The sequence below is a fragment of the Tenebrio molitor genome, chromosome 9 (genome assembly GCF_963966145.1).
Source record: "Tenebrio molitor chromosome 9, icTenMoli1.1, whole genome shotgun sequence".
NCBI classification, from domain to species: domain Eukaryota; kingdom Metazoa; phylum Arthropoda; class Insecta; order Coleoptera; family Tenebrionidae; genus Tenebrio; species Tenebrio molitor.
In genome coordinates this window covers 19,014,152-19,032,329 of record NC_091054.1, presented here as the reverse complement: position 1 = coordinate 19,032,329, position 18,178 = coordinate 19,014,152, and the positions used below count along the sequence as shown (strand labels likewise).

General features: G+C 35.4%; 1 protein-coding gene across 6 annotated transcripts in view; it reads right to left on the bottom strand.

Moving 5' to 3' along the window:
- Positions 1-18,178, bottom strand: part of LOC138137612 (beta-1,4-galactosyltransferase galt-1) — a 97,420-nt gene that overhangs the window by 23,457 nt on the left and 55,785 nt on the right. For all 6 annotated transcript variants that reach the window (XM_069057097.1, XM_069057098.1, XM_069057100.1 and 3 more), the window contains 2 exons: positions 17,105-17,320; positions 16,669-16,976 (listed from right to left, as the gene is read on the bottom strand). In XM_069057097.1, coding sequence (XP_068913198.1) covers positions 16,669-16,976; positions 17,105-17,320 — 524 coding nt within the window. The remainder of the gene's footprint in view (positions 1-16,668; positions 16,977-17,104; positions 17,321-18,178) is intronic.

The window sequence follows — 18,178 nt, the reverse complement described above, 5'->3', positions numbered from 1 at the left end:
ATGTCATATTTAATTAAAATAGCATTGATTTTATCAACTGTGCATAAGCAGTCGGCCGATTGATTAATAGTCGGCTGTCTGCGCACGAACGCCACCAACAGCCAACTAAACAGTTTGGTTTGCCTGGTGTGCGAAGCTACCCAATCAGACTAAATTATGGGCCAATTATTTAGTCTGTAGTGTGGCCCTAGCCTAAGAGGACAAGGATATGCAAGAACAAAAAAATTCTCCGAGCTTTTGAGGAGTTCCAGCAGAAACTTGTTTTAATTAACGGAAATGATGGGGGATAAATTAATTTTTTTAATTTCACAAATATTCTGTATTTTATATTTTGATGTGAGAGATAATGAATATTTCACTCATACATTGTTGTAACAATGCAACAAGTACTGAATTATTAAATGGAAATTAGAAAACCCAACTTAGATGTCATGAATCGATTCGGAGATATCATAGAACGAGAAGTTAACGAAAATGTCATTAGAAGTGTACAAAAAAAAAAAACGAAAAAGAGCAAGAACAGTGTCTGGAGACAGTTTATGTCATTTCCGCTGCGCGTCGTGCTCTTAAACTCGTCGCGCGTGCTTTAAAGGCTTTCTTATAAACTTGTATCATAATATACAATTTTTTGGCCTTATTTTCAACAGCTAACGATAGTCAACCTTTTTTTTTTTAAATGGACACATGTAGTTTTTTTTTCTGAATCTAATGATGTATTAAAAATAAAACAATTTTTAATTGTGGTTCAGCTTATTATAAAATTTTCAAGTGTGTCGTGAAAAACAATCGGAATACAAATAGCAACAAATGTGAAGTGTCAAGTGCAATCTTGAAGAGTTTTTAATTATTTTAGTTATTAATATTTTCTTGGAAAATATGAGTAATAATAATAATTTCTAAACTGACGTTTGGATGACATTTACTGCACTTTGTATTCCGATTGTTTTTCACGGCACTCTTAAAAATTTCATAAGCTAAACCACAAAAAAAATATATTTTTTTTTTCAGTTAGCTATCCATAGCTGGTAACTTTCAATACATCATTACATTCAGAAAAAAAAAACCTACCAGACTAAGCCTAAAAAATTACGTGTCTATTAAAAAAAAAAGTTGACTATCGTTAGTTATTGAAGATAACGCAAAAAAATATATATTTTATGGCTGTTTTGTAGCACATGAGAAACCATGTCTTTGGTTTTTTTGTTCATTGAAACTGAAATTGTATGGGTTGAGGCGTTTTTCATCAAACAGCCTGTGGGTATAATTCATTCCAAAAAAAAATAAGCTTTTTAAGGATGCCCCATTTGACCCATGTTCCCATTTAATAAAAATCAAGTTGGGTTTGTATTTTGAAAACTTATGGATACAAATAGTTATTTGTATATCAACGCTGCGAACCGAGAGAAAACTTGTCGCCGAGGTCGCTTGCGACCGAGGCACACAATCTCGAGGATATATTTTGTGTGCAAATGAAAATTAATTATAAAAATTAATATTATAAAATGAACACGTAAAATTTCCTTTACTGTCAATAAAAATAAAGGCGCCATACATGTCACCATGTTGGTACAGAAACGACATAAATAAAACAATTCGTTTTGAAAAAAAAAATGTAGAAATGTAGGAAGAAAATTACAATGTTTCAGTTCCGTGTACTCATCCAGAGTTAAAAAATATTATAAATTGTGCAGTGGCTAATTTGATACCTGGAAATCTAAACGGCAGTATGAAAAATGTTACAGTGACTTTGAGACTGGTGTAACAAGAAGAATGTGAAAACCGTGTCGGATAATGTTGTATTGGATTACCTATTTACTGGAATTTATTTATTGTGGAAGGTAAATAATGTTAAGTTTTGTTATGATAAGTTGTATCATCTGCTTCTTTTTAGGTTATTTTAATCGTGGGAATATCAGGGGCCGTGTGAACAGACAAATTAACCAAAATGTATGACATTCAGGATATGTTACTAGATACATATTTCTCTTTTTGATCGGTGAAATTGGTGAAAAATTAACCTAGTTTACACGTGTCTGTTGTATTCAACTCGTTCTTGTGTAGATTGGGCTTTTTTTTGGCATTCGTGGAGCTTTAAAACACTCGTTTCACTCGCGTTTTGGACTGGCCCACTCGTGCCAAAAAAACCCAACTTTCACACGAACTCATGAAATAAACTACTATAATCTAGTTTTTACAATTAAAATTAAATTAGGTTTCTGTCTTGATTCTATAGCCAGAATCTATAGTAAATAAAAAGAAACTATTTGATAATATCGTTGTACAAGATTATACGTCACTGTGTAACAATTCTGATTTATTGACCAAAATTCACTCCATAAATGTTCATCAAATCTTTTAAGTATCTACAGAGTGATTAAAAAAAAAAACAAATCAAGAGTGCTATCTCATCTCTTGTTTTAACGAAAAGTTTGTGTTAAATTGACTCATACGCATATGTATACTTGTTACGCTCAGTTGTTTTATTGGTTGCCCACCTTTCTAAAAATTTATGAAAAATTAATTAATTATCAATAATTAATGCTTTATCTTCACTGATAAAACCCATTTTACCACTTATCCTGGGATAATTGTTGCTTACAATTATACAGGGTTATTCTAAATGATTGTAGTCGAAGTAGGTCATGCCCATGTTATTACATTTTTGCCGCTTTCATGTGAACTGTCAGTTTTGTCGCTGTCACTGTAATTTTTTAGGTAAAAAGAGCGGTGATGAGGTTTTTATTTATTTTTGTTAAATTAACGATTGAATTCAGAAACATTAAGTTGTTTTGCACCCAATTTAACTCCCGTGTGTACTCACTTATTCATGTTATGATGTACTGCTAGCCAACACCCTCCTTTTAGCAGGTAGTTTATTTTAGCAGGTAGTTTAGGGATTATTTTAAGAGGACGCCACCCCGGTGGTCGACACAGTTCGTCTTATCGTTTTCCGAAAACTAGTCACAAACGTTGTAATTTTTAATTGTAAATAAATAGATTAAGGACGACCTCTAGTATTATTACACATTCGACGACAGGCAGCCCGAAGAAAGTGTAGCGAAGTACCGTAAAATCGGGCTACACAACAAAATTGGTGTCAGGTGTGGGGTTAATGCGTTAATGTCGGTTGTTAAGTCGTCATCTCAGTTGTGCTACTGTTGTGCAGTGTGTGTATGTGAAGTTCACTTCGGTTTGAAATCACCGAGAATTCAGTGTACAGTGGAAGTATCCGTCGAAAGTCACTGATCCGACTTCATCCAGGATCCAGGGGTCAGAATCAAAAATCGACGTTCCGTACGCGAGGAGTGAACAATCTAGGGGCCACGTCGGCGATCAAGTCAAATAATCCAGTCCAGTCCAGCAATCCACCACGACAGCGATAAGTGCAAAATCTTAGTGCCTAATTTTTAGTCATTTAGTCAGTTAACGCAAATTATATGCAAACTCGAGCTCAGAAACGTAAGGTCGAGCTTCGAGCCAATCTTCCATCGAATTCATTATCATTATACGAAACCAGTGACGCAACAGATCAATCAAAAATGCCTTTTAGTATCGAAATAGCGTTAAAGATGATCCCCGAATTCAAGGGAAGTAAAGAGCAGCTACATAAATTCCTGACATGTTGCGACATTGTTTTTGACACTGCTATCACTGATGCGGAACAAACTACATTTTTAAGTGTTGTAAAAACTAAACTTTGCGACCAAGCTTACAATTTAATTAAGTACAAAACAATAAACAATTGGGCCGAATTAAAAACACTACTCAAAGATCATTATAGAGAAAGACGAACAATGGCTCAAATTCAAATGGAACTGCTAACTTGTCGTCAGGGCAAGACCGATGTAAGATCATTCGCGACAAAAATCGAAAAAATATTAGGTGAACTAGACGATGTTTGCATTTCCAGTCAAGGTGAAAACGCCAAAGAAACGATTCAAAATTTGAATAGAGCAACAGCTCTTAAGGCATTTGTTGATGGTTTACATGATTCGATTAAACTTATAATTAAAGCGTGTCGTTTCGATGACTTGCCTACAGCAATCGAGGCGGCTTGCGACGAAGAAAGGAATGTTGCCATTAACAGTAGAAGTCGGGAAAATAATTCAAATCAAAATTGTAAAAAATGCGGTCGATCAAACCATATCACCAGCCAGTGTCGTTACAATAACTACAGCAATGCATCGAATCAAACCTCACAAAACCAAAATCGCGGTAATCATCATAGTTATAATGCAAATAATCACAACTTCTCAAATCAAAACCGTGGTCAAAATAATTGGTCGAAAGCTAGTAATCAAACACAAACCAATTCCGGTACAGAATTATTTTGTAGATACTGTAAACGCGTAGGACATGAGATTGAATTCTGTAGGAAAAGAATATATAACAACAGTCGAAAAAACATTAACAATGATGTCCAAAATTCGCAAGAGACGTCGGGAAACGAGAACGGATCGAGTTCAGGCAGTCAAATCTCGGTCCGCGAACTCAGGACTGCTTCCCAATAAATTCATTTGAAAAGCAAGTATTTGTTTTGACAAATAAAAACTCATGTTTTGTCAAACTTCCGCTCAACATATCAAACTCTAAAATTGCAACACTACTACTTGATACGGGATCGGATATCTCACTTTTAAAAATTAATTCCGCCGATGATGACGCACAAGTGTCCATTGAAAAAAAAATTAAAATCAAAGGTATTGGCACAGAAATCGTAACATCTTTAGGCGTATGTTTTGGGAATTTCCAGCTTTCTAATAAGGTGTCAATTGGCCATGCAATTCACATTGTCGATTCAAACTTTCCCATCCCCGGAGATGGCATTTTAGGTAAAGATTTTTTGGAAAAACATAAAGGCGTCATAAATTTTGCAATACCGGCTCTACAAATAACGATACAGGACGAAACCTTTTCATTCCCCATGAACCAGATGTTCCAAGAAACACCCGTCGTAAACCAATCTCTCTTAGCGGAAACCGTCCCTCAAATAACGATTCCGCCTAGAACGGAATTTACAACGAAATTAGGGGTAAATTTTTCTGGACCCAAACTTTGTTTACAAAAACGAGTGGTCGACGGTTTATATGGGCGCACTCGAATTCCCGTCTGACTTATTTCTTGTCATAAAGTAATGCAAGAATTCCCGTCAGGTAATTATCAACTGATATAATCCATAACTCGAGTTCCCGTCAAGGGTAAGAGCGCTTCAATCCCTTACTTACCTACCCCTCTAGCCGTTGCCAGGTACTATGGCGGACAATAAATTTAGGCCGGCAAATTTCTGACATTTCAAAAAAGTCAATGCAAGCGACCATTTATTGTCATTATGACTGATGTCAGTTTGTCAAGCTGAAGGTTTTCAAGCTGTTTGGCGTTTCCTTCGCCCTTTTCGTAACTTACAGATCATGACGCACTAACATAACTGATTTGTAGTAGTATTTCTCTCTGGTGCACGCTTCTTTTTACAATTTTAATTTTGATTATCGCTGTCACGATGACAAGAATGACAAAAACCGAAAATGGGGTTAGTTGAACATAATGCCAGCTTCACATTTTGATGTCAAGCCAATGACAGGCCGGCCTAAATTTATTGTCCGCCATAGTACCATTGTTGTTTACCATTACGTGGACCAAAAAAAAAAATGTTTAAAATTTTAAAAAGTTACAAATACCGTGTGATCAACAATTATATACTTAGATAAGGGGCGGCTGTGACTTTGACAGTGTCAGATTTTTCGTATCTTTGCTAAGTCAGCTAATAAACGTCAAACAACTGTCACTATTAACCGAATTTTAACGCAAAAATGGTTTTTATTTCAGAACATAGAAGATTCATCATTGAATCTTACTTTCGTAACAGTGCTTTCAATAACCAAGGTTTTTTTCTGACCGGAATTCGAGTCTAGAATTTCGGGTGCATTTTTACCTTGACGGGAATTCGTGTGCAGGATTAAAGGGCCTATGTCGAAGCCCAGGTATAAAATATTATGCTGACGGGAACTCGTGTGCACCGGTTTATATATTCCAAATGCCATTGTAAAAGGCGAAAGCGGATATTGTCGAGTGAGAGTAATAAATTCTTTAGAAATACCCTCAGAAATAAAAATAACTGATTTCGAGTTCGAAGATCTAGACAATTACCACGCAATAAATTTCATAGAGAGTTCTCATTCCAAGCGGTTACAATTATTAGAATCCCAAATACTTCAGAATCATTTAAATAAAGAAGAATATGACTCAATTTTAAAAATTTGCCGAGAATTTAATGACATCTTCTATCTCGAAGACGATCAATTAACGCACACTAATGCCACAAAACATTCAATATCCTTGCTAACACAAAAGCCTGTATTCGTCAAACCGTATAGAATTCCTGAATTTCAAAAACCCATAGTCCGACAACAAATCGATCAAATGTTAAAAGATGACATTATAGAAAATAGTGTTTCTCCTTACAACGCACCAATATTAATTGTCCCTAAAAAACCCGACAATATGGGAAATAAAAGATGGCGTTTAGTTGTTGATTTTAGAAAATTAAACGACATAACTGAATCGGATGCTTATCCCCTGCCAAACATTACCGAAATCTTGGAACAATTAGGTCATTCTAAATATTTTAGTGTTATCGATCTCGCGACAGGATTTCACCAAATTCTTTTGAGCGAGGATAGCAAACCATTTACTGCATTCACATTTGAAGGACGCTATCAATATAAAAGACTTCCTATGGGATTAAAAAATTCTCCCGCCACATTTCAAAGACTAATGAATCATGTTCTTACGGGTCTCCAAGGAATAAAATGCCTTGTCTATTTAGACGACATAGTTATTTATGGTAGTTCCCTGAGAGATCACAATAATAAATTGATTGACGTGTTTAACCGGCTTAGACAGCATAATTTAAAATTACAACCGAGTAAATGTTCATTCTTAAGGAAAGAAATTACATACCTAGGCCATGTTATTTCGGAAGACGGGATTAAACCAGACCCCGACAAGATACAAGCGGTCAGGGATTATCCAACTCCAAAAAACAAAGACAACGTCAGATCTTTCCTAGGTTTAGCATCATATTATAGAAAATTTATTCCAAATTTTTCACAAATAGCATATCCGATGAACAACCTTCTAAAAAATAATATTGAGTTCAATTGGACATCTCTGTGTGACGAATCATTTGATAAATTAAAAGCCAAATTAATAAATCCCCCTATTTTGCAGTATCCCCATTTTAATCAAGAATTTATTCTAACAGCCGATGCAAGTCAACATGCAGTCGGTGCGGTCTTATCCCAGGGCATAATCGGTAAAGATTTACCTATCGGGTACGCATCGAGAACGTTGAGCAAAGCTGAAAAAAATTATTCAACCATCGAAAGGGAATTAGCCGCTATAGTCTACGGTGTTCAATATTTTAGGCCTTATCTATACGGAAAAAAATTTAAGATCGTGACTGATCACAAACCTTTGATTTATCTCTTTTCAATTTCAAATCCGTCGTCTCGTCTTATGAAATTTAGACTAAAATTAGAAGAGTACGAATTTGACATAATTCATAAGCCGGGTAAATTAAATACAAACGCCGATGCCCTCAGCAGAATTTACAAACTTAACGGTGAAAATAGTGAATCGTACGAACAATATTTAAAACACATCAAATCTAAAGTCATTATAAACTCGAACGTGCTCGAATCGGACGAAGCCATGGAGGACAGTTCCGATGATGTCAATCTTGTTTATTTTACGGACAAACATTTCGAATCAGAAGTAGAGTATCATAATAGTCGTCCCGAACTGAAAACACAAAATGTCAACATCTCAGACATCGCTTTTTTAAAATCTGACAATCGCTATTTTCTATATCTAATTACCAAAGAAACACATGCCCATAAATCATCATATGCAGACATTTTCCAAGGCTTGATCAATTTAAAGGAGTTTTCTTTCAAATATAGTATTGAAAAAATTGGTATATCGACTTCGAATTTGAAACTACATAAAATTAAATTTGAATCCATAAGAACCATGATTCGCTACATCTTCAAAGATACTAATATTCAAATAATAATTTTTCATAATAATACTAAAAAGGATCTAACTCGAAATGAAATTCAAGACATTTTAAAAGATTACCACGTAAATCCTCTTGGTGGTCATCAAGGTGTAAATCGGACTTTTAATCGCATAAAAGAACATTACAGGTGGCACAAAATGTACAAAGACATTAAGCATTTCATAAATTCATGTCAAACGTGTCAACAAAACAAAATTAGTCGGAAAACGAAAGCTCCAATGACCATAACTACCACGTCATCCAAACCTTTTGAGAAAATATTTTTAGATGTTGTAGGTCCCCTTAATCCAACCGAAAATAATAATAAATTCATACTGACTTTCATCGACGATCTCACAAAATTTTTCATAGCCATTCCCATTCCAAACCAAGAAGCCAATACTATAGCCAAGAATTTCACTACAGAAATTATTTGTAAATTTGGTATGCCACAAACCGTACTAACTGACCAAGGCACAAATTTCGAAAGCGCGATTTTCAGGGAAACGTGTAAACTTCTAAAAATTAAAAAAATTCACGGAACAAGTTTCCATCCCCAAACAAATGGCAGCCTCGAGAGAACACACCGAACATTAGCCGAATACCTAAGATCATTTATTAATCGGGATCGTGATAATTGGGACGAGTTCCTACCATTCGCAGCATTCACATATAACACAACACCTCATACATCTACAAAAATTACACCTTTCGAGCTATTATTTGGACATAAAGCTTCAATTCCTACATCATTAAAGGAAAATCCTGAAATCCATTACAATTATGATGATTATTATGCAGAATTAAAAGCAAGATTGCAACATTCACATCAAATTGCGCGAGAAACTATAATCAGGGAGAAAGAAAAATCAAAAAACAGATATGATTCCAACGTAAATCAACAAAATTTCTCACCTGGCGATAAGGTTTGGTTAACCAATGATGCAAAGGCACCAGGAAAATCAAAAAAATTAGAACCACGTTTTAAAGGTCCTTTCACAGTACTTTCAAAAGATTCAGATGTTAACTACACCATATTAGTCAACAAAAAGCCTACTACAGTCCACGTAAACCGTCTAAAGAAATGTTCCTAGAAAAAAAAAAAAAAAAAAAACTTTTACCCATGTAATTTTGTTATTACCTTGCTTTACCATAATCTTGTAAAAAAAAAAAAAAAAAGTCTATGTTAACACTATAGAATAGAATAAGTAAGTACCGATGAATCGTTGTTATTCCAATTAGGTAGATATTTAAGTCATATTATTTCATTAATTATTGATACGTGTAATCATACTTACTTATAGTTATTGATATTATTATGTATGTATTAGAATAAAATTTGTACCATTTAAAAAAAAAAAAAAAAAAGTATGTAATTATGTATGTTAATTTTATATTCGATATTATTATATATGTATTTAGATTAAAATTTGTATCATTGCACAAATTTTTCAAATGGGAGGGGAGGTGTTATGATGTACTGCTAGCCAACACCCTCCTTTTAGCAGGTAGTTTATTTTAGCAGGTAGTTTAGGGATTATTTTAAGAGGACGCCACCCCGGTGGTCGACACAGTTCGTCTTATCGTTTTCCGAAAACTAGTCACAAACGTTGTAATTTTTAATTGTAAATAAATAGATTAAGGACGACCTCTAGTATTATTACACATTCGACGACAGGCAGCCCGAAGAAAGTGTAGCGAAGTACCGTAAAATCGGGCTACACAACATTCATATCATTTTGATGTTTTTGTTATGTGAAGCGGCAACCATAAATTTTACATTCAGTTTTCGCGCCTACTTCGACTACAATCATTTAGAATAACCCTGTAGTAAACGTCTGTAAACTTTGCCGAAATTGAAAAGTTAACAACACATGGTTGACGGTTTCTTTGACATTTCCGCGCAAAATCTGCTTATCAGGAGCATCGCGTTTGGAAAGCTGGTAAATGACCCGTTCTTACGAATTAAAATATTTCTCTTGTGTATTTTATACATTTATTGTTCACTACGATACGAAATATGTAAACATGTCCATAACAACCGGGGCATAATACAGGGCGTAATAAGAATAAGCGGGCGTAATGAATTCATAACGCCCTCATCAATTCATAATTGCAAAGATGCTTTTTTTTTTAAGAACACGTAGTGAAAAATAAAATCTTGTATGCACCACGGCGTCACCGAATGATTACGCCCATCGAACGATATCCATCTCTCGGGCTAAAGCCCTCGAGTTGGATTCATCGTTCTCCGGGCATAATCATCGTTGTAACTCCCTTGGTGCATAAATAGCTATTTCTCCATTGTCAATAATAACAAAATGCACAATTATGATTCCAACGTCTAAATTCCATGAGGTATGATTTACTATACCGGGATATATTTTTTTAACTCTGAACATAGTCCATACTTATTCCCTATGTTCAATTTTAAAAAACACAGATCAATGCACTGTGAGTTGCTATGCAACCAACTATACCGAACACCAGAGATTTTGAAATAATGTTAAAAATTGTTCCGATTGATGGAATTGGTCTATCATGTGTTGCATTGGAAATGTCACGCACATTTCTAATGCTCTGATTGTCATAGAATAACTGCATTATGTGTATTTTTTCTTCAAACAACTTGACCATTACTTTACTTATTTTCGTCACCTTGGTTAAAGTCCATTCATTTTGTATTGAACTTTTCAAGGTCAAATAATTTAAATGTTGACACTGTAATTATGTTTTGTAAATAGTGACATGCATAAAACCAACATAATGTGATTTAGCAATGCTCAATTCAACGTTTACGGTGTTTACCTGCATATCACTATTTACAAAACATAATTACAGGGCCAAAAAATTAAATTATTTGACCTTGAAAAGTTCAATACAAAATGAATGGACTTTACGTGATTACATACATGCATTGACCTGTGTTTTTTAAAACTGAACATAGGGAATAAGTATGGGCTATGTTCAATATTAAAAAAATGTCCCGGTATGTAGAGTAGCATTTAAAGGCGGCCTTACACCAAGGCAACATGTTGCCAATTGTTGCCTTGGTGTAAGGCCGCCTTTAGACTACAAATTGTCTACACCCATCCATTGAACGCTTATTTGCATAGAATTCCGCTACGACATGGGTGATCATTTTCAACGCCTGCTCTGGTTTGTTTTCTTTTTGATCACATTGTGGAAACTTAAAATGAGTCTGACATACTTGTTCTATTCTTATAAGTTTAAAATCTATTCTTGTACTATTTTTTTATATACAGGGTGTATCAGAATTCGATCGACAAACTTTCAGGGCAGATTCTATGATTAAAAAAATAAGCATAAAACTCTTAATATACTCCGCGACAACTGATTAGCCTCACTCCAAAATTACGCTTGTTTGCATGTTATGAAGTGAGTTCGATTTGTTTTATTATACATTATCAAATAAATGAAATTTTAATTATTAAAAATCAACTCCATTTTTGTTTAGTTCTTTTTTAAAGAACAAACATTATTTAAATGATAATTTCGTCGCGACATCTGATTAGCCTCACTACAACAACCTAAGTACAAAAGCAAAATATTCGTTAAGTTAAATCAATTTAATAGTAAAACAGGAACAATAACAATAACAAATAAAATAATAAACAAAAACTACTGAAAAATTAACATTAATAGTGTGTCTGAGATCCTCCTTTGCGGATGACTTCAAAGAATAGAATTAAATAATGAATTCAGGTATCCCTGGGTTATGGTATTCCAGGCAGCCTGCATGGCATTGAGTAAGTTGCCCTACGTTGTGGTATTGTTGACCATTACCATACAACTGCCTGAAAAACCAACCCCAAACATTTTGTAGAATGTTTAGATCGGATGACACACAAGGCCACTCGAGCACATTGATATTTTCTTCCTCTAACCAACTACTGACCAAGCGTGCAGTATGGACTGCAGTATGGTCATGTTGGAAAACCCATGATGGTAAGCCATCCATGGTTCTTTCTATTATAGGTCTGATACGTATCAAAAGATCCCTATATTTCCGAGCATTTTGAATTTCATTTAAATTTTCTAAATGCTCCACTCCTTTAGACGAAATTGCGCCCCACATCATTACCCCGGCTTCCCGTCTGTGGTGACAAGCGGCAAATTCTTCTTCGTTTCTTAAGTCATGAAAATAGTATAAATATCCATCTGGACCGTCAAGGCAATAGTTATTTGTATCACAAGGCCAGAAACTGCACGTTTGCGAGCATGAGTAGGGTTTGCAATACGAGTCGATAGACGAGTATTGTAAGTACGAATGCTCGCAAAACAGTTTCTGGACGTGTGATACACAAAATTTTTCGTGCCGACTTGTGCGGATTTTTGTTAAATGGAAGTTAAAGCACTTGTTTTAAAATTGGTATTAGGGACTTTTTTTGTGTTGGCAACACTTACATTTAAACATTTAAATTTTAAAATCAACATCGCTCTTGTTTCCTGACATTTATTAAATTTAATTAATTTGTTTTGTTTTTGACATTTTCCTGAAACATTTGTTGTAATAAATACACCAGCCCATATTCAAGAAGTGGCTCGAAACGTAATTTTAATTAATTAATTTTAGTTAAATATAGCTTCTTTGTAGTTTGTACGTTGTTATAAATAGAAAAACATTTTTAACGAGCCATCCACAGAACAAACATTGACGTTTGATAGAATTCTGATAACAAATGCCAACCGAAACCGATGACAACTCAAAATCCCTACTTTTAGCCGGACTAGGCCGGCAATGCATGTGTTTCTGGACGATTTCGAGATTTGTAATTTACCAAATTCCGGCCGGCGGCACGAAAAATCTTTTTTCATCCGTGAAAATTACACTACGAGTATTCCATTGCTCTTGTCACGCCATATGGTTTCTTGCAATATGGAGGCGATTTTCTCAATGCCTTCGAGTCAAAACGGTTTTTTTAAGCGACGTCGACTTAAGTGTGCACACTTTTTAATCAGCCTCTGTACGGTTCTTAAACTAGTTGCAGATTCTACTGCTTCTTTAATTTTTCTGGGAGTCATAGTGGAACTGGAGGCTTCGCGTAAAATAGTTCTTCTTTCCCTCGCTGTTGTAGCAGTTTGAATGCCACCTCTATAATTTTTTCCATAATTTTCACTATCTTGAACAAAATTATTCACGACCTTGGCACTACGAAGGATTCTTCTAGCAATTTCTCGATTGGAGTACCCTTCTTCTCTTAAACATTTAATACTGCCAATCTCTTCCGCGACCCATTTTATTTTAAGAACTTCAAAGTTTAATGTAAATAACCTATTTATTATTTTTTTGAAAATTTTACTTACTTTAAGCTGAATTATAATTAGTGAGGCTAATCAGTTGTCGCCATTAAAATATTTCTTTTGGAGAAAAAATTCTGCAGTTAATTCTAAGTTGTTAGAAGTGACAAATTGTCGTCCAAACTGTCTTCCAATTGCCTACCTTAGTGCATTGAATGAGTCTAGCAATAATACCAATTAGCATCAAAATTTTGAAAAAATCTGTATTTTGTGGGTGAGGCTATCAGTTGTCGCGGAGTGTACATATGGGGTCAAAAATGCTTAGTTTGCGAGATAATTGACTAAAAAGTTCTACCAGCAACAAAAGGAATAAGTACAAAAATAAAAAGGAGCTATGTACAATTTAGAAAAATTGTCAGAATTTCGCCCCTTGTTCAATGCAAGGAATTCAGATCATTATTGTTTTTACGTTGATAATCTCGCAAACTAAGCGTTTTTGAGCCCATATGTATTAAGAGTTTTATGCTTATTTTTGATCATAGAATCTGCCCTGAAAGTTTGTCGGTCGAATTCTGATACACCCCGTATACTGTGTCCGTTATAAATTGGGGAAAGGCCAAATAAAAAAAACAAACAAAAAAGTTTAATATCTTGCTTTTGCAACAGTTCTTATATCGCGCGTTCAAATGAAATCCTGGGCTTAGAAGGCGTTGGAAACCGTCAATTGTTGTGCTTTTTTAAAGCGTAGATTAATTGGAGCATGTTGACAGCTAACCTAAAATTTAGAGCCAAAAAAATCTTTCTTTTTTCTTTCTTTTCGATGTTTTACATTAAAAATAATACTTATTTACACAATTAGTGGGATAAAAGCAATATTATAGGATTCGAGTGTGAAGATTGTAGATGACGAAAGCGTTAGCCCGAGTTCATCTGTAATCACACGAGTTTCCTGTAATATGCTTTAGCCCACGTGTTATGTACAAAATTTTATCTAAGACCGCCCCGAATTAAAAAAAAAAAGTAAATCTTATTTATTTCCGCCAGTTTCATTACACCACTCAGTGGAATAATGACTTACTTAATGAAGCTCACTTATCCTACTGAGTGGAGTAATGAAATGCATCCGGTAATGAAGTTCCTTATTCCACTCAAATGAGTGGGATAAGTGTCATTTATCCCACGGGATTAGATAAAATAACTTAACGATTTCTATTCTCGAAGCAAGTATAGTCCATGTAATACCCCAAGTCAGTAAAATATCCTTTTCTAACATAAAAATTTTGGATACAACGGACAACTACAGCAAAAAAACGTATCTCTGTTGATTAATTGAATCTTGTTGTTTTACAGAATATCATGCATAACATAATTTCATGCACATGAATTTTATAATTAAAAATATAAGCTTTCATTTTACTGACTTGAGGTATTACATGGACTATATCTAAGTCTAAGGACACCTTTTGCTGAAAAAAACATGTTCAATTATGTCCCGATTAAACATAAACAAATGTCATTTGTGCCAAACGGCGGGAAATTCAAACTTTACACTGTTCTAAACGGTTTAATTTTTCCAACGCCTACTCAGCCCAGGATTTCATGTGAATGCGCGATACTTCAATGCAAATAATTTTTATTGTACCAATTTATAAATTTAGTTTTAAATGGAACGTTAAAAATTAGTGGATAATTAGATCATATTTGTTCATTAAATAAATTAAACGCAAAAACCAAAAATTCCTCACAGAAAACTATAAATTTGAACCTACCTTTTAACCAATTAGAAAATTAAAAACTTGAATTCAAATATTTTGATTATTAACTAATTATTTTTTTCGGTGACTTTGAAGGTTGTGCAGATATTTTAACTTGTGATAGAACCCCACAATAATGCTTTATATAAATGTTGACATTTTTTAAGAAAAAGAAGTTCAAAGTTTTTCAAAAAACTTAATTTTATGAAAAAATGGGTAAAAAATATCATAGTAGCCTTTTTTGTTGTCATTTCATTCAAAATTAAGTCACTTTGACAAGAGCATCAATTTTAACCTCAATTTAAATCACAAATGTCTTTCACTAACCTGGAGAAAACCGATATGGTTTTTGACCTATGGCGAAGCTCGTGGACATTCAGAGCTAGCACGGTGAAAGGTTGTCTCAAAGGATACCTACTTCCCAATGCACGAGCCTTTGTAAACGTTGTGCAGCATCTTCCCGATTTCGGGCGTTTCGAAATGAATAACCGCGATCTTGGCCGCCAACGAGAAGATCGCATTTGACTTGCACGAAATAATTTTAGAGATTTTTTTGTACATAAGATTTGATTGCTTTGAACATTGCAGTATGTTTTTTTTTAATATTCATGATCAATTGCAGCAGCCTCAAAATTGGTTTTGCAATTTGCAACCATATTGTTTATTTTTAACTAACCCACATACATATTAAAAAACTTGTTAACAACAATGATTTTCATATGGTATTTGTGCGCTGTTTTGGAAATATATGACAAAATTTAACAAAAACATTGTGATCGCGTGTGAGTCTGAAAATAAGAACACATCTACAAGGTGGCTCGGTGGCCGCATGGCTGTCGGAGAAAGTACTCCGAGGTCGCGGTCCCGATGCTAGTGGGTTCGAATCCCACCGAAGGGGGAGGATTTTTTCAAAGGAAGGAACCTCCGCCCGGCCATGGATGTGTGTGTATGTCTATCAGGGGCTGACGGTAGGGTGGTGGAAGGAAGAATCAACACTCTTTCGGCCACCACCGCGAGGTCAGCACGGGTTCGAGTCCCGTCGGGAAGGGTGCCCATGGGTGTATAAATGTTGTTGTGTATGTCTGTGAATGTGAGGTGGAATGGGCGTGGGTGGCCGGGGAAAGTGCCCCGGAGCCCCGTCGCATCACCGATAGGCAAAGGAACAAGGAACATGAATTGGAAAAACGGCCGACCGAAAGGTACCGTAAAAGCCGTATGGCAAAAAACGGGAATGGCAATTTAAAAAAAAAAAAAAAAAAAAAAAAAAAAAAAAAAAAAGAACACATCTACATATGATAATTGATAACCTTAATTTGCTACTGTTCCAAAATTTCTTTCAAGAGAATCTTTACAGTTTTACAGAGTTGATTAGCTTTTGAGATAAATTTTGTAAAATAATTCGAGCCACCGCTTACTTTCAACACTGCAATAATATTTTTGTAAAATTGAAAAAAATTATATTCTTTGAAAAGGTTCGATTCTACAGCTGGATTGGCAGATCCGCAGTGTAAGTCGAACCAAATTTTTAACAAGTCACAACAAGCCCCCCCGGGAACATTTTAATTTGAACGTTTTAACAATAATTCTACTCACTCGATAAGCTGGGGAAGCGTCTCATTGTTCCTCGGTATGATGTACTCGTCGAGATCTATGAGCAGCACGTGTGAGTACAGATTCATGGAGCGATAGAGGCAATCGTTGAGGGCCGCGAAAAGGCCTTCGGTGCGAATCTCCTTCTGCGACAGCATGTTGAGTTGCCACGGCAACAGGGTGACTAAACCCCTATCAACGTAATCTTGCAGGATACATCCGACCTGGGGGCCGATGGTGTGATTGTAAAAGGTGAAATGTTCGACGCCCATGATGCGGTTCAGTTCGATGAATTCCAAAATCTGAAGGGCCTGGAACAAGAGGGCGGGCTCGCTCAACACCGACCACGTCAAACTACGCGGAAGAGATTATCTGGGTCGGCTTAATTGCTCCTCGAGATTATCCCCGACGAGGCGTTCGATTCTTACACTCCACTCACCCTGTTGTAGTCGAAGTGGAGCGGCTTGATGCACACCGCGAACCTGTTCGAGGGCTTCCCCGAATCGTTGTAGTTGTTGATGACGGTCAGCAGGTTGGTGGGCGAGGACTTTATTTTGGACACGACCGAGACCGATGCGGGGACACTCTGGTTGGCCAGCAGGGGGCACAGCACGAAGCAGGCGCTGTACTTTAAGTTCCAGTTTTCTCGAATCACCTGTAACAAAAATTATGCAAAAAACATACCAACAGGGCGAGAGTGCAAACACTACAATTCCGTAAGCATTAAAAAAAGCCTCTAAAAAAGCGAAATAACGAAATTATTCCTCAATTTAACTCGTTCCACTATGGTGTATCACGAGTCGCCGGTTGTGGGCATGTCCATGGTAAGATAAAAAAAATATACCATTCACGATTATTTTAAATTCGAACTATCTATGAAAATCTGACATTTTAGTTGGCAGTATTGTGATTTGCCATAATAAATGTATTTTAGGTTATAATTCAACCGAACACTGCTCGGAGGTTTTTACATTTTTTAAACAATTGGCGCATTAGGAACAATAATCGTAAAATTTTAATTGAAATGAAACATACATATTTGTAGGGCAGTTTTGGATAAATTATTATTAATTAAATTAATGACGACATTGACAACAATGCGAATATTTAAAAACGAAACGTCATATGACAGGAGCTGACGCCAATCTAACAAAAAAATATCTTGGCCTGCTGCGTGTTTAAAACAATCGTGAACGGCATATAATTGCACTGAGTGTAATTAAATCACGGCCTCCTTGATTTATAAGAGACTCGTCTCTTATCCGGCCTGTCGCATTCGATGAATGTCTGTTTTTGAAAATTCCCCATAGAGAAAATAAAATACTATAGAATGAAAAGTCCCTAATAAATTTTTGGAAAATCGTTTAGCGCACCCTCACCACACCGCAAGAGGGCGCAAATGTTTTAAAAAGTCAAAAATTTAAAATCAAAGTAATCTCAATAATCTAAAAATCAGTCAAAGCAGTGTCAATCTTTATGTCACTATCTTGTAATTCAAAATGAGGCTGTGTCA